Source organism: Microplitis demolitor, chromosome 9, assembly GCF_026212275.2.
Source record: "Microplitis demolitor isolate Queensland-Clemson2020A chromosome 9, iyMicDemo2.1a, whole genome shotgun sequence".
In the NCBI taxonomy this organism is placed as follows: domain Eukaryota; kingdom Metazoa; phylum Arthropoda; class Insecta; order Hymenoptera; family Braconidae; genus Microplitis; species Microplitis demolitor.
In genome coordinates, this window is record NC_068553.1 from 19,434,140 (window position 1) to 19,462,028 (window position 27,889).

A 27,889-nucleotide genomic window follows, 5' to 3' on the forward strand; every position below is an offset into this window, starting at 1 on the left:
ATATATTTAAGAATCAAAGGAAACAAATTTATTTCATTTGATATTACTGTCTAATGCTAATTTTGTAATTATTCTTTTTTTTTTTATCGCTTTTTAAAATCTTTTAGTAATTTTCCGTTTGATTTTATTTTCTATGTAAAAATTTTTCTTTAAAAGCAAAACATAAATACATTTATTTTTATCTCAAATAAAATCACATTAAAGTTTAATAAAAATATTTTTATAAACTTTTTCGATGTAACTCAATCAGTTAATATTTTTATAACTTATTTATACTTGGATAAAATTTTTCTGAAAGTTTATTTCTATTAACTGATAAAAAAAATGTTATCGACATTTTGTTATTCGTATCAAGTGAAACTGGTTTCTAGTTTGTAATATCAATTTAAATGAATATAATAGTAGAAATATAGAATGAGTATAGAGACAGTGATGGAGATGGAAATGTAGATGAAGTTTGAGGTAGAGGTAGAGGTAGAGGTAAAGGTAGAGGTAGAGGTGGAGCAAATTGTAAACTGAGCTTTTGACAGGAGTGGATCTTAAAAACAGATCCATTACAGTTTTTCCGCTACTCTTTTCATTCTTACTCTCTTTTCTTTCTTTTTCCCCTTTAAACTTTTATACATATTATCGCCTTCTCAGTTATTTTCACTCTTTACCAACTAGTCCTGTCTTCATTCTCTTTTATAAATTCTTTTTTCTTTCGCTTTGGTGCCTCAAGGAGAAAAACGACTGAGCTGAATCCAGTCTCTAGTATTATATATACATAGTGCAGTTTTGTACTGGAATAGGAACAGGGATAGGGATAGGGATAGGAATAGGAATAGGAATAGGGATAGGACGACATTGCTGCTTCTGTTACTTTCATTCACGGATTCAAGATGAACAAGCTGACTTTCGTATATTTTATATACATATACCATTCTCTATTATATATATGTTGAATAGAATAGAGTGTCTTCTTTCTGACTACCTTCTTTTATATATTTTTTTCTTTCAACATATTTTTATGTCTTTATTTTTCGTTTTTCATTGATAGACGAGAATCAAGACGATGATAGATCGTCATTCATTAAATTCTAGTCTCTATTATAATATATGTGTCCATTTAAATACATATATGCAATTTATAAGGGTCTATAGTTATGTGTATTTACAATAAATTATTTAAAATGCCCGTACACAAGCGAGTTGACTAATTAGAAGAAGGAGAGACACAATGAGTCTTGTATAAAATCTAAAAAAAATATTTAAACTTAACAAAATCATTTTTTTTTTTTTTTTTTTTTTTTTTTTTTACTTTAAAGACACAAGTGTTCTCAAGTATATTTTTATTTATAAATTTTCAGATAAACGTAGATATTTAAATTCAAATATTATGCAACTTAAACATCAAGTACTAATTAATTCATTCGGTGAACGGTGAACAAAAATAAATAAATAAATAATAAAGAGCCATTGACCTCTTTCCTATTGTACATCAACTAAATATATTCTTTATAAATAAATATAATAGCAGATAAAGTATTAGTATTACCATAAATGAAGAATAAAAATTTCCTGCGGAAAAGCGGAAAAAAAAAAATAAAAAAAACACAAATAATATAAATAAAATGAAATAAAAATAAATTTGACAAGAGTTTTCTAGTGAAATACGAGTGAGTAAGCTTGATGGAGTGTATCAAGAGGATAAGTGCGGTTGGTCTGAGTAGAGAGTGAAAAGTTGAGAATTCATTTTATTTTATAGTAAATTTGTGAAATGTTGAAAAAAAAAAAAAAGAAATTAAAAATAAATAGAATTAAAAATAAAAATGAGAAATATGAATGTCTAGTGTACTTAGGCTTTTAAAAGTATCTCCGTCTCATATTGATCAATATATATATTTAATCAATACATTAGCTTTCTTATAAATATTTATTTTTTTAAAATTTATTTTAATATTTTTGTCTTTATAACTTTATCAGCCAGACTGCAATAGTCTGTAGTGGCAGTCTGTAAACTTACATATATATATATATATATATATTTATATCATACAGTAGTCATATAAGAAAAACAGTAAGAAAATAAAACTAAACATTTCTCAACAGTTACGAGCCATAAGTCCATATAGATCTGAAAGATTCCAAGAGCTAAAATGAAATTGAGTTGAGAATTTCTATAAGAGCTTTACTTTGCGTGTCTGCTGTATAGAATTATTCTTTATATATATGTATATAAACTACATACATGCCATAGACTACATATATACTCGTATTACCAGGTCATGGTATATTTTTCTTTCACTGTAATGAACTCCTAACTTTAGCTAGGGAACTAAAATATATAAAGAGCCAAAGATAAAAAAAAAAATAAGAGCAGAGTAGAGCAGAACAAACATTAACAAATCAATGCTACAAATAAAATTTTTTATTTCCTCTTAAATAAAATATTCATTTTTTAAATTTATCTGTGGATTTTTTTCCATTTATATGCTAATTTATTTTTATCATATAGTTTCTATAAGAATTGATAATAAAAAGTAATTGTATAGCAAAGTTAAATATTGACAGATTTATTATCATTAATTAGTTGAAAATCCATTTTTTTTTTATATATAAGCTTATACAAAGAATTATTAATTATAAATTCATAGCTAATTTATATATTTTAGTCATACAACTTTATTAATATTTCGTAATTTTTTTTTTTTTTTTAACGAATAATAAGAAAAGCGATGTCTGAATAATAAATCAACTAATATAAAATGTGAGGAAAATAATCAAAGAAAGAGATAAAAGCCAATTTTCTTCTATTGAATATTTTTAAATTTCACGAGTCAATTTTAATCTACTATAATATTTCAATATATTCACAACTTTAAATTCATCGGTAGAGTCATGGAAAAAATAGTATTCAATTTAAATATATTATTAATTATACAGTAAAAAATTGATTCATTAAAACCTAATTTTGAATTTGTTATATTTATTCTATAATTAGCAACTAAATTTATTAATTGTTTAGATAATCGTTGAACTTGGTCTTGGGGTGTCGTTAAGGTGTAAGAAAATAAAAAAAAAAAAAAAGGAAAAAAAAAGGCAGATGAAATTACTGGGATTTTAAAAAGTTTAAAAAGAAAGAAAGTTATATTTATAGTCCTGATGTTATAGCACATGGCACGGAACGCGTGGTATATTTTTTTTTTCTTCGTAGGTGCATGAGTTTGAAAGTAAATTATTTGGATAACGCGTAAACTCGTAAGGTCGTTTCTCAGTAAAACTTATGGCACCATAATTTTTTTTTGTCATTCCTCCCGTAACGAAAAATATTAAAAATAAAAGATTTCTTTATAGAAAGTCATTAGCTTTTATTAACTCGTGACATCCGATATTGAGCACTTGAGTCAGATATTTTTTTCAATAGTATTTAATATTGAGTTATTAAGTATTTAAAGTTTAACGATAGGAAATGTTAATGGTAATAAAAAAAAAAAAGTTTATATTATCTGTCAGGTTTATTAAAAATTGAGTAATTTTGCGAGTGCTTAGACTTTTATTGTCCAATGTCTCGTCGGATTCTCGAGACATTATCGATATACCGATAAGTTGAAAATTCTTATTTGTATACACGTTTATAATATAAAGAAATATTTATAGTTTTTTATAAATTTTTTTTTTTTTTCGTCAAGATTTTTCCAATATTCCGATTGAAAGCCGGGAAAAATTATTTAAAATTTATTTACTTAAATATAAAACTTTTATAATTATTGTTTGTTGAAATAAATATGACAAGTAAAATTCAATCTAGGTCAAGTAAACTTAAATATATATATATATAAAAAAAATTTATTAATCTTATCATTAACAAAACATCGATTGTTGTACCTATCTTGAACCGTGATTTTTTTTAATTATAATCTATCCAACTAATACTTTTACAAAAGTTAAGTAAAATTGCAAGTATATGAATTCAAATTATTATTTTTTGCCGGTTTTTCATTAAATTAAAATGGTAAAATTTTTAAAATAAAAAATCAAACATCTAAATTTTATTTTTCAACATTTATATAAAATATAACATTGACATTTTATTTTTCTTTGAGTTAAAGCAAATATCGAGAGACTCAATAATACATAGATCAAAGATGAGATATATATATATATATATATATATATATATTTAATGACAGTAAGTTTTAATGGTCAGTTAAATATTGACTTTTGGTTACCTGGCGAGACTGCGGTGATGGTTACCGGGTCATTGGTGTTTATCGGCTCTCATACCTTCTATATGTGAATCTCTACTCAGTGCGACACACAAATGATAGATTGTTCTATATGCTAAGCGTCCGCAGTTCAGGTATATATGTATACATATACACATTAATTCTATTTGACTGCGTCAAATCGACTTGAGATATTCACCCTATGATAAAAAAATTTTTTTTTTAAATGTTGATTTTGTTATTAAAAATTAAAACAAGTTCTCACGTTGATTAAGTTCTTGTTTATATATGTATGTATTTATATTTTTTGACGTAAATTTGAGTCCCCTACGGTCGATTCCGCTCTGAAAAGTAAACCATCCGGTTGAGCAAATGAAAACGAAATGAAACCGATGTGTTTTTAATGGACCGCGGACAAATGCGTCTATTACTTGGAGCAACGCACACGTGCCCGCGTGCGCGACTTGTGTTACACGACTACGACGACCACTCATGAAATGCAAAAACCCCGTGTGCGGTCTCGCGTGTATTTAACGATTCCAATGTGCTTGCTTGGGGATAAACGACAATATATACATAGCAAATGTCGTTTTTAGTTTAAATGACTTTATTACCAAAGGTGTAAAATGTTTATTTTAACATTTCAATCTGACTTGAAAAACATTATTTTTTTTCTTCAAAGATTTGCATTCGAGCTCAGCAATATAAATATTTTATATAATTTATATTTCAATTGACTGGTTTTCAAATTAATACAGACTATAATGTAATTACAACTTAATAAATTTAAAATAAAAATTACAAATACCTCGTGAAATTCCATAGCCAATATTTACTCGTAATTGCATACTAATAGAGACAAAGAAAATTCCTTTGTAGTTTGTATGTCTACTTATTTTTATTATTTAAAATTTAAAAAAACAATAATAATAATAATAAATTTAATAGCGGGTAAAATAATCTTTATAAAAGTTGTTTAATTTTGTTATTTTTTACAGGAGATGATAATTTTATCATCAATATAAAAATTTGTTGATGATTTAAAAAAAAAAAAAAAAAAAAAAATATTGAGACGTAGGAAAGGTGATTTAAATTGATCCTTGGGAAATATAAAGTTTCCGCGTTCTTCACGTGGCTACGCTTTCAAACCGTAATATCCAACGATGCATAAGAAATCGGTCTTTATTGTTTTCGTTAGTCTGCTTCTCCTTCCGTTCGTTCTGGTGGTCCTGGTGTACCAATCCCTTATAACCTTTACCCCCTTTACCTCATCTCTATTTTCTCATTCTCTTTTCCTCTATACCGTAAAACTAGTATACTCATATACATAATAGAAATCCTGCATTTTATTATTGTATGCAACAAAGAGTCGATAAATAAAAGTAAAATTAAAAAATAACAAAATGACAAGATGAATTCAAGTCAAATATAAATTTATTAACCAATTATATTTTTAGTGAGAAATTAAAGAAAATTATTATATTATTTTGCAGCATATTTTCGTAACTTTAGTACTTGTATATAGATATAAAAAAATAGATAAAAATGTTTGTCTCCTCTATTGGAGATACTATAATAGGGTGATATGTGGATTGAGAACAGGGTTGGTGGTTATTCGAGAGTCGCTTCGCGTGTACGCTTCTGGATAATATATCTCTAGGGATGAAAATTGACTATATTGAGTATCTATACATATGTGTGTAAGGGTGTAGACAAGACACTATTCAACTATTACTAAAGAGAAGTGGTTATGTCTGTGTATATATCTATATATGGAGAATATAGACGTACTGGAGTTTATTAGGATGGGAATGAAAAAGACTTGAACTGCCATATGCCATCTATTTGAATCGGCATCTTCTCTTTTCTAGTTTTATATTATTTTTATACCCAGCTATTTTTATTCTCTTCAATCTCCCTTTAAATTTATTGCGTGTTCATTGTTCACTTTTTTGCATTGTTATTTTTTTTTTCTGTTGTCTAATTAAAAAACAATTGATGACTTTTCAATGCGAGAAGAAATTAAAAATTAAAGTTTTTATAAATTATTTAGTAAATTGAACCGGAAATATATAAATATAGACTTATAAATATTAAACATAAACGTCCGGTGTATGAAAGTATAAATCATACGATTAATAATAAAAAATAAAGTTATTTTAAATTCCAATAGTGAAAATAAATGGAGATCTAGATCCAATAAAATGCCCCTTCACTTTTTTTAGATACTTTTAAAATCCAACTACCGGATTCATAAATATATATATACGCAGAGTTGTAAATGCATCACAATTATTATTCACGCAATTCATAGAACCGAATGATCTGATGCAGACGACACCCTTAGATGGATAATCGCAATATCAATTAGTCTTGACTAACGATCATTTTTATGCTGGATTGATTTTTTCATCTCTTTTTTCCCTATCAAGTATCAAGTATATTGAACAGCTTCTAGGGGTTGTATACAATGAATAAGTTACAAAAAAGTGAAGAAAAAAAATTTCTAGACTTTTAAACCACTTGAGTACCTATCATATTGTGATTCACGTAGTTTTTTTAATTTTCATTTAATGAATAAAAAAATTTTTGATAAATTATTTATTTGATATTAGAAAAATTAAAAAATATAAAGAATAAATAAATAAATTTTGAATTTTAAGTTAAGAAACTTTTGTTCCTTATAATTACAAGGAATATTTAGAAAAAATGTATGAAATCCAAACGTATGATGAATACGCAGAGATATGCCATCTTGCCATCAGACTTTTAGCGATTGCTGCATATTTATACATCATGACGACGTACGTATATGTATATATGTATAAAGTGATTTGCTTGTTCTTGTACATTCGAGACAAAAAAAGACGAGAAAAAAAATGTAAAAAATGAAAATTTTTATGATATCAGAAAATAGTTTGAAAATTTAACATAACTCTTCTGTTTAATACTTTTTTTGTTGCAAAATAACTTTTCCTTCTATTCCCGAGAGTAACTCTTGAGAATTTCCAATGTTACACTTGAGAATTTATCCGATAAAATATTTTTGTTTATGCTCAGGTATTTTATACATAATATATATGAACGTAAATATGTCTACACTTTTTTTTTCATAGAACAAATATAGAAAAAACCCGTTATTTATAATATTCTTATTTTTTTTTGTTACTATGAATATTTTCGGAATCGGTTTTTGTATATTATACATATTATATACATATATAGCAGGAGAATGTAGCGGAATAATTACGGTCGTATTAAAATGCGAATATAAACATACACATACAGAGATCCCTTCTTCGTTCGATCCATTTTCACCCATTACACATGACCTTTAAAAGGGTTTCAAAACCCTTTACACAGCCAGAATGCAGAAAATGAGGGTTCAAATTGTATATAAGCTCTGTTTATTGGATATATTTTTTTTTGCTTAGCTTTAAAAATTATTTTAAAAAAACTAAAAAATCATCCATTTTTTTTTTTTTTTTATGTTATTGTTTCAAAGCTACTGAATTTTAATAAAAAGTCGTCATTAATTTGAATTTTTTTATATTCAATGTAACGTGTTCTTTTTTTTAATTAATATTTTTATTTGTGTGTTTTAAATTTAATATGTTTCAGTGAGTAATGAAAATTCTCTATAAATCTGAAGATCAAAGGATCTAGAATTTATTTTTATTAAGCGTACATGGAAAATCTGAAATAAGTTTTTTAGAGGGAATGTGTTTTATGATTTTTATCTGTGAAATATAATACGGGATTCATTTGACATTATAAACTAAATTATCTTGCAAAAAAATACAGTATCTTTTTAAAAATTAATTTTAATTTATTTAACAATAATATTAAATCTGTTTTTACTTAAGCTAATTTAAATAATTATTTAATAATCAGGATTGCATGCACGTATACGTGTCATGTAAATATATATATACATATATAATCGTTATTATAAATTGTGAATTATATATAATGTGACGTGCAGAAAATGATGAGAATATGCGATAGTTTAAGATAACATTTGAAATAAGCATCAAGCAAGTTCCGAATTTAATTTTTTTATTTATTTTAAAATCGTCTCATGTTACTACTTCTCACGCGATAACCCGCTTAGCTCTACACCCACACACATGTACATTGAACAGATAAACTATTTATTACTTTCATCATATCGGTTATATACATATATGTATCTACCATATACGGAAACAAACAAAATATTCAGTATCAATGTCATTTAAATGGCACTAGTGTGTACATACTGATTTATAGTTAGCATGGGGATGTTCACAACTGCATAAAAAAATTTTTTTTATTTTTTTACTTTCTACTATTTCATCAAAAGTCTCTTGTTTGTTATTATCATCATTATTATTTTTATTATTATTATTTTATATGTTGTTGTATGAACGCGGAACAAAAATATGAATTTTAATATTCACAACATTCCCCTTTAATTATTTTTTTTTACGAATTTATTTATATGGATGTTGTTTATTGATCATCTGCTATTCAGTTTAATATGTAACAGGATAAAGGAGGCAGGGACATTTGGCATACATATATATATATATAGATATAGATATGAATGTATGTGGATGTATATTTCCCACACAGATTTGCTTTTGACTAGTCTATTGAAGTACTAAGAACCTTGATATCATTTCATTACAACAGTATGGTATTTCTGTCAACATAATAAAATCTATATAAATATATATATATATATATGTGAGGCTTTAATGTATGTGGTATAGTTATAAAATTGACTTTATGATGTTTGATCTGCCTTGTGGTATTTAATCAATAAATTCTTATATACAATAAATTTTTTAATCTATATGTCTTTTTTTTTATAGATTATTTTGTTTAAATTTTATTTAAACAATTATTTGTTATTGAGAATTTTATGGGTAATATTTCAAGTTGAGATAAAGTTTTTGACACTATACTTTTTAATATTAAATTTTTTTCTAATAAAAAGGTACTATGGTTTAGAATGTTTGAAAGTGATTTTTTATTAACAAATATAAAAACTAAATTACAAGCTTTCGATAATGGAACACTTATAAAATGACTAAGATGTTTTTTATTCTCAATAAAAATTTAATTTTTGAAAATATTCGGCCAATTATAATTTAATTTCGAATAAATAGTTGCGGGTTTCAAATAAAATTTTATGATCAATAGACTAAAAAAAAAAAAAAAAATATAGAGATAAAATATCAAAAAATGACTGAGCGCAAAAAAAATAAATACAATCGAATAATAAATCTATAGAAACACTCGACACATCTATGCCTAAAAAAAATGTTATTTCTCTTTGTCAAAAATGGTGGTAGCCATTATATGACTAAGCCTGCAGAAAAAAAAGCATTAAAGAAGGATGATGGTGCAGCAGACCAAAACCATTTTATCCAGTTAGCTCTGTGCTATCCAATCCAGATCTATCTGAGTGAGGGTACTGAGAATATATATCCAGCACCTTCCGCTCAGATTGAGATTCGGATATTTCCTCAGACCGAGAATAATACAACCAGTTATTGTGGTTGTTGTTGTTGTTGTTATTATTATAGTTGTAGTAATAATAATAGTTATCAAATATCCATTTAATGCCTGCATATAATTTATTATTAATATATAACGAGTATCAACTATCTCACTTTACAATAACCCGATATCAGATTTAATTAAATCAAATTAATACACCACAACAATGTTTAACTTTGACAAAACTTTTCGTATCGATTTCATAAAATTATTATTCAAGTTAAAACCAACAAAATTTACGAGAAAGCGATTTAAAAACTTAATAGGTGTTAAATTATATAACATCGATACAATTCCCTCTAAAATCAACTTGTAGAGTGAATTTAAGATTAGAAAAATTTTAAAGGGATACTAAACCAAATATCCATCATAATAAATTATTATAAAATATAACAAGTATACTAATTCTATCTGTTAACAGCAGTTGAGTAAACTTATATAATATAATCCTTGGATGTCTCGTTTTATGGTCTCGTAATTTCCGAGTTTTAAAGCAAAGAGACAGAATAATAATTTTAAGAAAATAGAGTAATTGTCATTATTTAAATGACTTTTATTGTTTTATGTACAGAAGGTGGTTGAACAAAGATGAAATAGACAAAACTTCTCTCCATTAGTTATTTGTGCTTTAGTAATTAATTAATTAAATTGTTTTTTTAATTAAAATATAAAAAAAAGTCATAATTCTCGTATTTCTCTTCATATTTATGTAGTAGAGGATTTGTGTTACCTAATTATCAATGTTTCTTTAGACTCTCTGACGCTGCTGCTGTTATATATTATTCACATACTTTCTTCATTTTACTTATTCATAATTACTTTTCAGATTTTTATTTAAAATAATGTTTAATTTATTATTGTCGTCTACTACAAAATTAAAATAATAATTCGTACGAATTAATCCTAATCTTGCACATATTGAAATAATAATAATAATAATAATAATAATAGTAGTAGTAGTAATTGATCAAAGTAATGTCCTGATCTATTAACAATTAAACCAAAGTTAGTTTTAATTGACGAAAGTTGATAGAAAAAAAAAAAAAAAAAAAAAAAAACGTAATTGAAATGTCTCTTTCTCCTAGCTATGGTTAGTTTGAATATTCCCAAATGACTTCTGGTCTTTGTAGTCTTTGATAATCGATCTAGACAGTTCGGTTGACCGGACATTTAATCCTCAGAGTAGCGGTAGAAGGTACGATTTTGATTCAAACTGTGACTGGAAACTCTACAGCGTATCTTGTTAGGTGTGTGATAAAGTTTTGGATCCTTTACTAGCTGACGTCAGCCCTGTGTCATTTCTCTAGGGCTTTAAGTGACAAACGATATCAATCGTGATTGTTAACTTTCTGTTACAATTAATGTCAAATCAGTCAATGGCCATCACATTCAATTATCTATGATATTTTGTTTGATAAATCGTTTATTTTTATTGACAACTCTATACCAATTGTATTGTCAGCGATGATACATGGACTATTCCAATAGAATGCAATAAGTGAATAAGGACTTTCTAGACTTTCTATGGCTGCTAAGAAGCCCGAACAATGTTCCTGTTGTTCACTGTTACTTAAATATTTAAGTGCTATCTTGTATCTCTAATAGTTTATTTTTATGATTAATTATAATTCTTGGTATTTTTATTTTTTTTTTTTAATCAGCTAGACACTAATCAATAAAATTTAATCAACTGACTTGTAATATATAAATGGTTTATATTTTAAATTGATATTTATAATAAGCATTTTAAATTACAGTTTTCGGGTTAATTAAATTTGTTCTGTGTAATTAAAAATATTTAAATTTAAAACGTTTGTTCGTCTACTAACAAGTACTCTACAGTTCACAGTTCTCCATTAAATTACTTTGTTATATATACTTGTATTTACTTATACTGGAATCAGTCTAAGACTCGGAGGAAAATTGTAATTAAAATCTTTATCGTTCAAAAGTTATTAACGAATTAATTTTTTTTTAAGAAAATTAACTGGACTTTAAAGATATCATTTAGAAAAAAAAAAAATTTTTTTTCTCTGGATTACATTGAATTTTTTATACTAGACGGCAAATATGATATGACAAGTATCGCAGTGTTGGAGTTAAGGACAGTGCTGATGGGTGAATAATTTTGTATACTCAGTACATCTCTTGTCTACACGGTACATTGTTTTTGCACTACTGCCTCTACGACTTGCTGCACTCATCTACTGTCATATATATATATACCATTTTTTTCTCTCTTTACTAGTCTTTGACTCGCTCTCTTCTTTTAACACTCCCCAATCTCCAGTATCTTTATTTTCCTGTTTTCTTTTTTTTTTATTTATTATTATTATTTTACATGTTCATTGTATTAAGTTGAGGGTGGGTTATTGTATTACACGCGTTCTCATTCGCTAGCTCGCGACAATATTACTGCGAAAACGTGATTATTTTTTCAATTTGCTAAGCAGATGCATCTATTGTTTTTACGATACTGCGACCTCTTTTTCTTTATTTGTCCCTCTCTTTCTCTCTATATTCGAAGTCATTTCTCCATGGGTTCACTTGAAATGTATATCAAACAGTTTTTTTGGCCACAAATCACCAAATAAAAAACTCACAAAAGACATTGGAGTATAAAAACTTGAGAGATTAAGCGGTTTATTATTACTTTTTTTGTTTGCTCGTTTAATGAGATTATTTTGCTAAACAAGCTATAGTTTTTTTAAATTTAATTTTAATGCTTAAAAATTCTTTAATTATTTATTGTTATTGTTCAAAAAATAATAAATTACAATGTTGTCTTGGTAAAAAATAAAAAATAATAAGAAATAAAAGTCTAAAACATTAAAAACCACAAAGTCTTTTCATATTTTTGTCCATATATTTTTTACAACTTTTCAATTTCTCTAAAATACAAAAGATATTTTTCTTCTAAGGTAACACATAAAAATTTTTTTTTTATTTTTTTTTTTCGTTCATCGAGAACACTTGTCAAGTATCTTAAGAGACAAGGTACATGGTCATTTTCTCAATGAGGTCGCTAGTACTCTTGTGAAAACACATGACACATCTTTCCATTACTTTTTTTTTCACTTCATATTTTATTTTTTCTTCATTTTTTTTTTTTTTTATTAAACCTTTTTAATTTTATTTTTATTATCCATCAGAATTCTAGACCGCAACAAAAAAAAAAATACTATTTCCTGTACTTAATTTTTTTGTAGAAACTTTATTTGATAACTAATTTACGAAATGTCACGTTATATATAACATGTGTAGGAGGTAATTGAGACGTATTGATACTTATAATGGGTTATTTGTTCTCCGCGGGAGAATTCGTAGAACCAGAATAAAGACAAAAAAAGATAAAATTTAAGAAGATGAAGAAGAACAAGTACAGAAAGACATCAACAAGTCTGGATTAACTCCAGATTTTATTTCAAGTTCAACTCTGTGATTATCATTATTTTGCTTCTTTCATTTTTTTTCAACAATTTTTTAGTTTTAGTTGAACGAATTTCACGTAGCACTTGATATAAAATACACGTATCTTGGAATTTAAGAGAGATAAAATTTAAAATAGTTTTTTTTTTTTTTTTTTTTTTTTTTTTTAATTACAAGTAGTTGAATTAAAAAAAATATACATTTTATTTTAACGAGTAAGTTTGTGATATATACATATATATATATATATTTACTCATAGAAATATTTAATTCATCATATGCATATACTGAGTAACATAAAATAGCATTAATTAAAATTTTTTAAGTGTACTTGAATATCAATATTCATAATAATTTATATAAAATATAACAAAAATTATATCACGTATCCATTTCATGGTGCGTACGTTATTTTATTGAATTAATTCATTCTCTGTATTTCTATTGTTTAAAATTATAATGAAAGGGAATTTATTAATAATAATGAAAATGATATTACATTACATTGATAATACAATAATAGAACCTGAATGAAACTAATTGACTTTAATAGATGTATAAAAATCTAAAACCCAGACATCTGTACTGTGGTCAATAAATTTTTACATTTTTAAAAATAAAATTATCGTAAAAATTTATTTTGTCGTTAAATAAATGAACAGAGTTGAGATTACAGTTTTCATTTCTTATATTTGCGGTACTAAGGCTTTAGTATGATAGTAAGACCTAGTCTTGGTAAAGCTCTAGAGCATGTCTGTCACTTTACTAATGAATCCAAAGGTATACTTGTCAAGAAGCTCTGTCACTTGACTCATGTAAACTTTTATATTATTTGTAAATAATATAAAATAAAAATTTAATTTGTTTTTGTTTGTTTTTTTGTAGACCGAGAAAAAATGGACGTGAGATCAGATAAACCACGTACTGCTGGACGAATCGCTCCAACTGGTCGTTTAACTCCATCAATACATCAACCTGTCAATGGAAGACGGAAAGTTATTCCTGTACCTCCACCTCGAATTCCAACTCCTATGCCAATTGTTACTAATACTAAACAAAGGTAATTATTATTTTAGCTTTAGTTTATGATTTTTACTGGATAGTTGGTACAATAAAAGTTAGTTGATGCAGACGGTAAATTTTAATGTGACTTTACCTCAGTTGTATTATTGTCCATATTGGGGACATTGGGGTAGTACAGTGGTTTGTCCATTAAATAGATAGGATTAGTTTGCTGAAAGTTTTACTCACAAGAGCTATAATAATCTCATGGTTGGTCAGCTGTCATATTTTATTATTATTATTATTATTTTTTTTTTCTTTTTTTTTTGTTTTATTCGAGTGCTTACAAAGTACATTGTCATTTAGATATTACTAACTGAACGTTATTACTGAATTTCTGTCCACATATTTCTGCGCTATATATATTAAATAAAATTAAAAGACTTTATATTTGTCTTTTATTGAAAATATTGTTTTTAAAGTTTTTTGTAAAAAATTATAACTACTACCATAAAAACTTTCTTCATTAATTTTTTTTCCAATTTTATTTTATGAATTTATGAGACTTTAAAATATACTTGATGATTTATATAATTTATTTTTGTAAAATTTTTTATTAAAGTTGGGGCTAAATTTGCTCGTTATATTTATAACAAATAAAAACTAGACAATAGAATAAAATTGAGTAGATAAAAATATTTATCAAAATGATATAAAATTGACTTATGATAAACTCTGTCACTAAATATAAAGTGACAAACTTGACACTATGTAGTACTTAATCATTCTGATGATCATCGTGCTAGCAAGTTATGTAAAGATATTTCATTGAGAGTGACAAAGAAGAGGAAACTGTTAAAAAATATTAAATTTATATAAAAAAAAGTGTAATATGGGATATGGGATATCGATAGAGGATAGAGAATAGAGAATAGAGAATAGAGAAGAGAAAGGAGAGGGTACAGTGGATCAGGGGATGTAGTATAGAGGGAAGAGAGATGAAGAAAAAAGTGAAGACGAGGCACAGCAGAGCAAGTAGGGTACATGAGTGCCCACTTGTCTGGTGTACAGTATATGTATAGTGTGGATGATGTGGATGGTGTGGATACTGTTCGATCATGCGGTCTGGGTTTTATATGAATTTTTTAATCAACATAAGGGTGATGAGAAAAAAAATTTTAATAATACGCTGTCATAAATTTATTACCGTCAGACAAAACATTTGCTACGTAATACCATCATTGCACCAAAAAAATATAATTTACAAAATATTTAAATTTACCAAAGCTGCTTAAAGAGTTTACACTATAAGCTTTAAATTATTATTATTATTATTATTATTATTAATTTTTTAGTTATCTACTGATAATCCTAACTAAAGTTACAACTCGTAAGAGCTTAAAATACTTTATTGATTAAATTTAAAATATTGAGCCTGAATATTTAGACACGAGTGCATGTGTTTATTAACCATATTCTCATGAATTAATTCAATTTAATAGAGTATAGAGTTGTATCAATGCAAATAAATAAAATAGTATATGAGATTTAATGATGCGGGCTTTACGCTAATGAATTAAAATTTTAATGTATGTTTGAATTAAATCAAAGAGAATATAATACTACTGTTTTAAATTGTTGAGTTAATCCGTGTCTCGTAATATTATACTACAAACTAAAGTATATAGATCTATATGTAATATCATAAAGTAAAATATAAAACGCAAGTTAATTAATATTTAGTTACCATTAGCACTTTTAAATTAATTACTGTTAAAAATTAAGAAAAAAAAAATAGTGATAATAAATAGTAAAATATTATTTTGATGAGTCTATAGTTTTTAAAATCGATAATTGTTTGATGATTTAAATTATGAGTATGTCTGTTGGATAGTAAAAAGCTTTACTTGTTATCTTTTTATCTATTGAAGATCGTTCAACTGCTAAAATTTAATGAATTACAATTGTTAACTTATTTTTTATGTGTTAATGTTTACCAGACATTAAATAATTGTTTTTTTTTTGTTTTATATCTCGTTATTAATTTATTTTAATTATTAACGATTACATGAATAATATTTTTCTAATTGATGTAAGCTTTTTTCTCTGTAATTATTTTTATTCAACATATTAAATTTTATTCTTGAACATCAGAGCTTTCAAAAATGTTGAAAATAGTAGTTATTATTTATTATATTTAAAAGACTTGGAATAATGTATCAATGGAGGAAAATAAATTTATCAAGAGAATTATCGAATAACGAAATTATATTAATAAATATGTTGAAATAAAAAAAAAATTTCTAATTAGAAATGTCAGTCAATCGGATAAGTTTTGACTTAACTTGTCAAACTGTTTTAAACTCAGGGGCATATCGTTTTAATATGATATATATTTTTTAATAAACTTTTTAATTGAAATTGTATAATTAAAAAATCTTTTTATTTTACCCGTCAATTATTATCATCACTTTTTAAAAATTTTTTTTTTCTTTAAGTCAAAATTTTTATTATTCCACATTAGTTGCAACCACAAAGTTGCAATAAAATTTTCTGTCTTACCGACTGAAGTATCAGATGCTTTTCCGTTTAAAAGGAAAACGCGCCCCTAGAGCTTTTATCCGCTTTCGCTTTCACGTTCAGTCTGATGGTAACTTGGAAAAAGCTCTCGCGAATACTAGTTGAAAGCTTTGCTGTTAATCGGCGCCACTGGTTTCATTTCCTGTTTTTTATTTTTACTTTATATAATTTAAAATTTATTTTAATGAATTTTCGCTCAATATAAAGATAATAATGAATAAGTTGATTAAAAGATTTTTAGTAAATGGTCGATTTATTTAATTATAAACAATGAGATGAATTAGTTGTAAAAATAAATTTTACTATTTAATATTTATTTTGGTACGAAAAACACTCTTTTTTTTATTGTTATAGCTTAAGAATTTCCATAAGTGTATGTAGAGAATAAAAATAAAAATAGTAGGATATCAAAACAGTGTGGAATTCTCTTGAGCCTGACATGCCGTCTGGAATCCACCTGGTTTTTCCGCATTTCGCTTTTCCCTCCCGGGAGAAAAAGTTAATAAAACTTTAGGATACGGACTACTCTACTTGTTGTCTGCGCTGTCGAATAAATCGAGTTTCAAGGGTCTTACATCCTGCTAAACTTTTCACAAAATCTACACTAAAGAATTTTATTATAATAATAAAAGATTTATATTAATGGAAATTTTATAATCGAGTATGTTATACGAGTTTTTAGATAAATATATACATCCAGATTGATTTACAATATTTTTTTTTTTTTTTTTTTTTTTTTTTTTTTAATTTAAAGTTTTATTTATTTTTGTATAGAAATTAAATAGATAATTTATATAGTATATTTTACTTGGGATAACAAACATTGCGTTGGTTAATTGTTTACTAAAGTTTTTTATGAAAAGGACTTGAGCTAGTAGTTTAGTTTTAAACTCAATCACCCGTTTTATTTATACTAAATTATTACGGATACTTGGGTCTATTAGCAGCTGAATATTTTATAATTTTTTAATAAAATGGATTATTTGAATAGAGACACGTGTGTGATTGTGCAGATAGATCTAAATAAAAGTTTTTAAGCATCTGACACTGTTAGCATTTAATTACTGCAGAATACAATATTAACATAAGCCACACGTTTAAATATATATATATCCCATATATAATTACCGTATTTACTGTATGCAATTGAGCGATAAATTAATTAGTTACCGTCTGAAGCAACAGCTTTATTAACATTTGAATACTCGCTTAAACTTTAGTGCCGCTATAACATTTTAAATTATAAAAAAGAAACCGTTGATGTAAAAGATTAATAACGGAAGAAAAATTTATTATTACAGAGCTAGTGGGAATATCGAAGTTCCTCAAGTTTTGCCACTGCAGAAAAAAGAATCACACGGTAATATTGGTAAAATAGCAAAACGTTATCTTGACGATAATATGCAACAAGTATGGATAAATCCACGATTAATTTCCATGGTGAGTCTTAATATTTATTTTTATTAAAATTTTTTTTCTTTGTTGTATTTATGTTGGAGAAAAGTAATAATGGACTTGAAGTTAAATTAAAAAATGAATTTTTCGTACACATACCTACTCATTTTAAAATTACATTTATTCTTTGAATAATTATTTAAATAATTTCTCAACATGATAATATATTTAATAACCCCCTCATAGCATTTTTCATTTTCTCAGCAAAAAACTAAGTCACAAGTCAAGCGTTTTTAATTATCGCATTCCCCAGAGACGAGTTACTACTACTGTAGTAACACTCTTTGAATTTCCGTTTACACTTTTCTCTCTATTCTGTTTTTTAACAAAAAGATACTTAAAACTTAAATATATTTTTTAATTTTCATTTTTAATTTTCCACCAAATTATGTTCTTTTTACTTTTTTACCTCTCTTCATATATTTTTTTATACAAAGTAACTAACTCCCCGTACATTGCTTTGCTCAAATAATTAAATAAAGCTTTTACTAAATTTTATTTAATAAAAAATTGCTGGGGTGTTATTGCGTAAAAATGTTAAAAGTAATCAGCATTTAATATTAATTATTCTTCATTATTATTATTATTATTATTATTTTTTTTTTTTTTTAAATATTTTAATAAATCCTTATCTTGTTTTTCCCGTTGGTCGAACGCTTAATTTTCAGTCGATTAAACCGCAACTTTTTCTTTTGCCCAATCTCTGCTGGATATTTAGCTTCCATAAACCGTTAGGTTTATGGTAAATTGGCTGAGTAATCCGGCCCAACTACTGTTTTCTCTTGTCATATTTTTAAATTTTTCATTTTATCTTCTATTCTGTTGTTTTCTATTTTATTATTTTTATTTTATATTCAATTTTAGTTAATCCTATTGATTTTTAAATTAATTATTTTTTTAAATTTTAAAATAATAATAAAAATCAATAAAATTTACTAAAGTAATTTATATGTATATTATGACAAGTTAAATCCATTCGTCACAAGTATACGTCGGCAAAGATTAAAGCCGGATTTAGCGCTGGATAAAGGGAGAGATCATTCAAATTTCTATTACGTATAATGTATAGCTTTACACACATCAAAAATATAAGAGTATATTATATGTATACATAAGTGTTATAGTAATGTTTCAATACTTATATATATATGTATATGAGATTTATATCATATACTAAAGTATATTTAATGGACAACAAGGATTTGGGGTGTAGATCCTGCCTGATCCTTTCTCACTTTTTTCTTTAATGTTTTTTAAATATTTTTATTATTCTTTCTCGACATCAATAAATATTTATAGGTAAATTTTATCAATACTTGTTCTCAATAGTCAAGTATATATTTTTTTTCTCACTAATTCATTTAAATTATTTTTTATTATTATTTTAATTTATTATAAATAAAAAAAAAAAAAAAAAAAAAAAAAAATCAGAGGTACAATCGTTCAGAAGTCACTTCTTTACACCCTAAAAGTTTCGAGTCATTTGGCAAAGTGCTACTTTGTGTCGTAGATAAAAAAAAAAGCGCTAACGTCTTTCATGTTACGCCCGCATTTATATCCAAGTCAGCTATTTTCGAATTTGTCCCTATTCTTTATTCTTAGACAAAGAAAAATATATATTTTGCTCAATTGTCATAAATCATAGATTTAATTTTATTTTATTTTAAAAATATTTAATTGTCATTGCGTAAGTAAGCAATGAATAAAAAAAAAAAAAAACATAAAATAGATAGATATTTGCACTTGAATGAATAAAATTTTAGCCGTTTTAAAACAGTCACATTGATTGACATCTATCTGTGGACATGTTGGAAAACACAGTAATTTTTTTTTTTTTTTTTTTTTTTTAATACTCTACCAGAGTTTTGTACAATTTATTCAGTAAACATTCGTGAAAGTGATGAAAATGAAAGAAAAGCGGGATTAAATGGAATAGCAATCAGAAAAAAAATAAAGATTGATATTTTTATTTTTTATTGTTTTATTAAAATTTTTTTTTTTATAAGTAAAAGTGTGAAATATAAAAGGAGTAGACAATACGGTATTTATACATGAATAGCAAAGAGTAAATAACCATAATAAAATGTGTCTCGACAAAGGATTTATTTTATTTTATTTCTTTGTGAATTTTGTGCTTTATCAATTGTCATTTATGTATTTATAATTTTTTATTCTATATTTTAATTTATTTTTACTATCGATTAAATAAATACAAATGAAATGTTTTTTACTTGATTACATTTAAATTTTTCAAAATATTCTGATGTGGACTCGAACCACGGACAGTTCAAAGTTTCATTTTTTTTTTTTTTTTTTCTAATTTTCTTTTATTCTTCTAAAATATTATTTGTAGATTTTGTGCTCGTATCAGGTCTTCAATCTTCAGAATCTTACTATTTTTACTTTTTACTTTACGTAGTACTCTATCAATAGATTTCCGATATTCAATTTTTCATTTCAATGGAACTTTAAAAGTATAGCATTTTATTTGCTACAAAGATTATTTTATCCAACAGCAATTTATGTTTTCAAATCTTTAAACTTTAATAAATATTTAACTTATCTAATATAATAAAAAAATATAATAAATAAAATAATTGGACAAGTTTTGCTAAAAATAAAAAATTCATCAAGTATTTAAAAATTAAAGTTAACGAACAAGTTTTGAGATTTTATAAATTTTAAATGCACCATCTTGTTTAAAAATTTTTTATCTCACTTGAATTAAATTATATATATATATATATATATACATACTGTAAATGTAGTAGTAACGGCTGATTGAAAAGTTAGAACATCCCCAACGGAGAGATGAGTCTTGGAAATAAAATCACAGTAGTAACGGAAGTGAACTGAGTAAAAGTACTATATAGATATATAACAGTATGGAGTCAAGTAGAAGTAAAAGTATTAACTATTATATATATATATATATGGAGGGTTAGATATCTTTGGTGACGGTTGTTACGTAGTCTTCCTGTTCGCGTCTTCGTACTCGTCTTTCTCATCTTCCTCATTACATTTTCCATTCGTTATTTCAGTCTAGAAACTCCTTCCATGCCGGGAACTACTCTATCTGTACAGAAGAGTGTATCAAAACGAGAAGGTCCCCGATGGGGAAATTGTTGTGGGATTTTTCTCTCACTCCATTAGACAAAGCATTTGGCTCCTATTCTTAGCTCTACCAGGGAAATTGTCTCAGATTAAATATATAAAATATATATACTATTTGTTTGTACCCTAACTAATATTTAATTTTCGCATGGCCGGTTTTCTTCATTTAATACCTATTTTCTTTTTTTTCTAAATTTTATTGACAACATTTGTATGATGTGGTACAATAAAGCTCATTTTGTTTTATTTTAAATTAATTAAACGGATTGAGAAAAAAAAAAATAAAATGCGGGCGATTATTTGAGAGCGTTAGTGTGATATATATTTGCTTGACGCTCTTTCATTTGTATGGTCATACAACGAGCATGCAGAGCTTAATTTTAAAGTTGAATAATATAATACGGGTATCGATTTACTCGCACTTGCATTCCTATTTTATTAACTAAATTCCCTTGTGTGTTAATTCCTATATATAATATGTAGAGAAATATATATATATATACGTATATGTATGGTACGTAGAATAGATTGGTGAAACTGAAGCTTTGAACTTTTATTCATAGTTATTTTTTTTTTAAATTTAAAATAAAATATTTTTCGTACGATATTTTAAATAATAAAGAAAGTCAAAGCTCATAAGTCAGATAAATTTAAAAAAATTTTTCTTCTAACGATCTAGCTGTAAAATATAAAAAGTTAAAATTTAGTGTACAAAACTTTGGGCGCGAAACGTTGAGTGTTTTCTACTCTTGTTTTAAAATTGTTAACTTACAATAATTTTTATTCCGTGATATAAATATTTTGTTCGTCATGTTCATTAATATTTTTTTTTTTTTTCTTTTCCGTAGTTGTTTTTGTTTATATTTATGACGCGGAATTGTATATATCATAAAGAAAAGTAAGGCATAATCTTATAGGTGAGCATACAAAGCACATAAGGTAGCAAGATGTTTTGTATACCGTGTTATTTATAATTTACTTATTTGTTTAACTTTTTCGCTCACTCGAGCCCAAGAATCAAGTACAAGTAGGTAGGTAGTGTAGGTATGTGTCTGAGTCGTCTGAGTGTATAGAGTTGAAAAAAGACAGTTGTACTTGGGGTGAAAAATAAAAAAGCGGTTTACTTTTTAGCACTAAGGTAAAAAAGTCGCGACTTGATGCTTACAACAAAACTCTTGGTGCTCAACTAAAAAAATATTAAAAAATAAATAAATTGTAGCAAGAACTTTATGGATCAAGTAAAGAAATAAATAAAAATATAATAATGATAATAATAATAAAAACAAACGAGTATGACGAAGCGTAAGGAGATTCAAGTATGTTGCAGTGGTCTTAAAATAAATAACAAGTGCTCATTTTCTCTGTTTTATTCATGCTCAAGATGAAAATAAATGAAAATGTATAGAAAAGGAATACTACAAGATCTTATATATTTTTCTTTCATTTAAATTATACAACAAGAAATAGATATATATATGTATATATATATAAAATATGAATTACTATTATTTTTATTGGTATTGTCCAAAGAAAAACAAAAAAGATGTTGGTGAACAAGTTGACAAATTTTATAAACTATTTTCCAAAATAACTTTTATTATTTTGTTAATTTTATGGTATGAGAGTGTGGGTAGAAAATGAAAGCATCGGAAGCGCCTTAAATGTATTTTATTCATATAAAAATCTAAAAAGTTAAATTTTAATTACAATGAGATTTTTTTTTTCTTTTTCCTTTTGTTTCTGTTGCGGCTTGTAAATTTTCCTTTGAAATGCTGTTAGGGTTTCACTTGAATTCATGAAGCAATCGTGTTCTTAAGGCAAAGGACCGACAGATTTACCCTCACTCGTTGTTCACCAGCGATAGTTGTAGTCGTAGCCGCCGTAGCTGTACATATAGAAAAAAGACAAGTAGTGTAGCAACGGGAGTCTCTCACCCATCATTTTGATCCATGAAGATTAAAGAGCCAACGCAGGCGTGCCCATTCGCACTTTTGTGTACACCCTACTAGGATTTTTATCCGTACAAGTGCGTAAATATAAATGTCCTGTGGAGGATTCCACGTAGAGCAACCAAAGTAAAATGAGGATGACAAGATGAAGTAGGTGGTGAAGGTGGTGAAGAAGGAGTACACAATTTTGTATGTCGTGGTCACGGAAATATTATAGACATATATATACAACTATTGCCTCGACATATTGCTGCGTGTGTTGTTTGCTTCTTTGGGCTTTTGTTATCAACTACAATCAGTCTCCGACAAAAGGAACAAAATAATAATAAACTCTACAAATATGAATATTTCTCCATACCATTTTATTTTTTATCTCCATATTTTTTTTTTTTTATTGATATTATTTTAAAATTTTAATAACAAATAAATTTTTTTATCAATGATTTTTAAAACTTTAAAAATGTCTGACAGTTAATCTTGAGATTAACCCTAATATTTCATACTATTAATTTTAATCCTATATTTTTTCGTGACAATATTTCATAAAAAATTATTTTATTGATTTAAAGTTATTATATATGTCCCCTTTACACTCAGCACATTGTATGTAATAAATTGGACATCAATATATCAGTCATACCTCTCCTACGCTCTTATTTTTTATATATACGTAACAAGTAACGACGGATAGAGACTGGGAAACTGGGAGTAGAGATTGGGAGACAGCATGTGTATCGGTATATATATATATACATGTACATTTATACGAGGGTGTAAATTGTACTAGAAGGAATAATCGTGTACCAGGTGCATCTAGGATATTCTTTAACGAAGGTCATCCCTCTTAGCTCATGTTGACTTGTCGTCGTCAACCCTTCTGACTTTAGTCTTTACTTTTCCTTTATTATTATTATTATTATTCACTGGGTAAGTTGAAGCAAAAAAAAAAATAATAATAACTTTAACGCTTGTTAAATTATTTAACTTGTGAAAAATATTTTTCATGATTTAAAAATTTCTCCTTGAATATTTACGACGGGTCAAGATAAATTGAGGTATGAATATAAAATATAATGTATTTTATTGAATTATAATATTTGACAACTTTAAATTTGTTTATGTTAATTTAAAGATATTACTATTATCATTATTGTTGTTGTTGTTGTTGTTGTTGTCATGTAATAGGAGAAAAGTTGTGATTTGCCTTTGTAATTCGGGTTTCATTTTAGAGATGAGTGATCCAAATCCTCAGTGGCATTGCCGGGAGATTGTCGTTTTATCCGCTTGGTGGCTTTTCTCTTTTACGGTTCAACAACTTTCTCTCTTTTCTCATGTTCTTCTCTTATACCTTTTTCTTTCTTTCTTTATGTTGTTTTTTTCATATACTTGTGTGCTATAACTTTAGTTCTTTCCGTTCTTCCTTAAGCTTGTTATTTTACACGTTTTATTTTCTTGGTTTTTTAAACTTTAAATCTCAATTATTCATAATTTTAAATTCCTTAAACTTTTAATGGTTCATCCAACAAAACAATAATATTTTTTAAGTTAAAAAATAAATAAAACATTTTGGTACAGAACACTAGTCTGTGAACAAACAAGTACATTAATTGAAAACATAATTAATTAGCTAAAACATAAAGTGCATTTAGTAATTAATCATTCTATACAATTGGGCATATGTTGTAAATTGATTATTCATCAAAGTATTATTAGATAGATAGGGTAAATAAATTATATTTATTGTTAATTAATACAAAAGCATTTGAGTTTTAAATAAATAAATTTTTTACAGATAAATATGGAAGCTGTTACGTCAACAGATTATGATTCAGCAAATTTAAGTCATAATTTTAATCAAATTGGATTCAGCACTTATAACTATTCACAGTTTGAAGAAAAGTACAAGTCTCAGCAAAATTCAACTAAACTCGGAACAATAAGTCAAACACTATCATGTCAGTCAAATGATTTCGTCAGCTACTTATATGACGATAAATATCCACGCAATCAATTACAGTCAGATAATAATAAACATCCGCAGCAGCAGCAGCAGCAGCAACATCCGTATGTTATACCACAGGAAATAAAATCAAAGTCACTAACTTATTATCAAATAGATCCAGCACCCAAACACGAGACTCGTCACAGTAAATGTCATCGATCAGCTGAAAAAAATAATCAACATGAAACGGGTATTCTGACAATCGGAGTTGATGACAAAAAAGATAGTAGAGCTAGTGCTGGGGGGTCAGATAAAAACGAAAAACGTGATAAAGGTGTTAAGTGCAGTAATCAAAAATTTGAACCAAAGATTAATGGAGCGTCAAGCAATCACCAGCAATTGATTAAATCAAGTGAGTCGGTTGATGAGTGTCATCTTGGACAAATGCCACCCAATCAACATCAGCAACAGCTTGACCCGTCATCCAAGTATCGTCAATTCGACAGGCCGCCCAAGTACCAAGAGTACCCACCTCGAGATTCAATGAGGTGTGAACCTGCACCTAGATATTATCAAGATCCGCCAAAATATTCTGATGTTATAAGACGTGATGATTTCAAAAAAATATCCGTAAGTAAATTTTTATTTTTTACGTAAAATTATTAACATATATTTTTATTAAATTACAATATTTTTTTACTCAATATCTCAATAGCTCAATGTTTTTTTTTTTTTTTTTAATTTGAGTAAAAAATGAATGAAATTCCAAAAAGTTTTAAAAAGTGGCAAAGTATCTTTAAATAATCTTGTTTTATACTTGATAATTAAATCATAAACTCTTGGTAGGCAACTTTAACAAACTTAAAAAAGAGAGTTTAACTATTTTTTATATACCTCGAAAAGCTAATCAATTTACTGTCATTTGATTATTCAATAAAATAGTCTATAAATGTTTGTTAAAATTAATTAATCAATTTAAAAAAAAAAAAAATGTAACGAAATATCCTTTGTGATTAATACACAAACAGGAAGAGAAGGGACGACGACAAGTGGGGATACGATGCGGGAGTGTCGGCGAGACGCCTGTTAATCTAGTCAGTATCACGCCAACTGCGCGAGAAGTAACACGTGGTGTCATGACACGTCATCGTCAAACACATAAACAACAACAACAACAACAACAACAACAACCGCAACCACACCAACAACATCAACAACAAGACGTTCATTTAAATCGAATTAAACCTGATGATATTGAAAAAATTACCACTGAAAATGTTAAACAACCTCAGCTTCAGCCTCAATTTCAATTTAAACAACATCTTACAGAACAATCAACATCATCAATAACGACAACTAAAACCGATCAATCTTGTCGTAATAATTTCAACGGGGGTATTATTTTGGGTGTTAATGTCAGCGGAGTTATTTGTCCTGATATTCTTGATAAAAATGATAAAAAAATAAAAAGCTCTGATTTTAAATTTATTGATTGTCATAATACGTCAAAAGTAACGACAGGAGCATCTGGAGTATCAACAGCTATTGGAGTTGATAAAACAACAACAATAATGATTAAAAATAATAACGATAACAAAATAAAAAGTGATAATGACAAAGTACGCGTTAATCGTGAATCGATGATACATAAACATGAAAAAGATTATGTAAAAAAATGTAATAATCATGATGGGCAAGGAGTTATTGGCCACGTGGTTGGTTATAAATCCGACAATATTAAGTATTATCGTGAGCTTAAAGGATTTAAATCTTATGGTGTTATCGATAAACCAGCTGGGACAAATGATAAAACACATCAATATGCAATCCCTGAAAAGGTTCCTGGTGGTTCTAGTACTGCCACTGGTACTGCTACTGCTACTGGTAATGCCAGTCATGATAAAGCTCATGTTAAATCATCACTAAATTATACATCTAAAGTAACAGATAAAAGTGCTACCCATTGTGATAATAGTAAATATAGTGATCATAATTATTATTACTACAATAATCATCATTATAATAATAGTAATCGGTACGGTTATCAAAAATCAAACTGTGTTTTACCATTGTTTCAAGAAACAAAATATGGTTATACTGTTAGTGGTTCTCCTGGTACACCCGCACAGGCCAGCGCTGCAGCAGCTTTTTTCGCAAGGTAATAAAATTTATTATTATTATTTATATATTTATTCAATCAAACGATTAAAAATTATAAATCTATGGCCAAATGATGGTATAAACAGCATATAATGATGGAAACGAGTGAAATTGATTTATTTAAGTGTAAAAGAGTGTGAGCACGAGCATGACGGAAGGAGGAATATAAAGAAGGAAGATGAATCAGAATAATATCAAAGAGAATTTTGAAAAGTCTTGGGTCTTGCCTGAAGGATTTAGAATATATAATGGCTCGCGAAAATTTGGTAGTAGGTAGACAAGAGGGTAAAGAGAGACTTTACCTTAAACTTTCCCGTTGAATTGCAATCCTTTTTGACATGATCCTTCAAGCTGATAACTCTTTCCAACTCCTTCTTTGTGTATAACATAACAGTTATATATATATATATACTCATCCTGTTGTTGCTGTTTTGGTCATGTATGTTAAACCCAGCTATCATATTTCATTATTACAGGTTTTATTACAGAGGGTTAACACA

At 26.6% G+C, this 27,889-nt stretch overlaps 1 protein-coding gene across 3 annotated transcripts in view; it reads left to right on the forward strand.

The window, feature by feature from the left end:
* The window catches only part of LOC103575984 (uncharacterized), a 120,420-nt gene that overhangs the window by 14,211 nt on the left and 78,320 nt on the right, over positions 1 to 27,889 (forward strand). For all 3 annotated transcript variants that reach the window (XR_008404211.1, XM_053741811.1, XM_053741810.1), the window contains exons 2-5: positions 14,073 to 14,247; positions 18,071 to 18,209; positions 25,080 to 25,859; positions 26,258 to 27,387. Coding sequence is in view for 2 of the 3 variants with exons in the window: in XM_053741811.1 (XP_053597786.1) it covers positions 14,084 to 14,247; positions 18,071 to 18,209; positions 25,080 to 25,859; positions 26,258 to 27,387 (2,213 nt within the window). In the remaining variant the exon portion in view is untranslated. The remainder of the gene's footprint in view (positions 1 to 14,072; positions 14,248 to 18,070; positions 18,210 to 25,079; positions 25,860 to 26,257; positions 27,388 to 27,889) is intronic.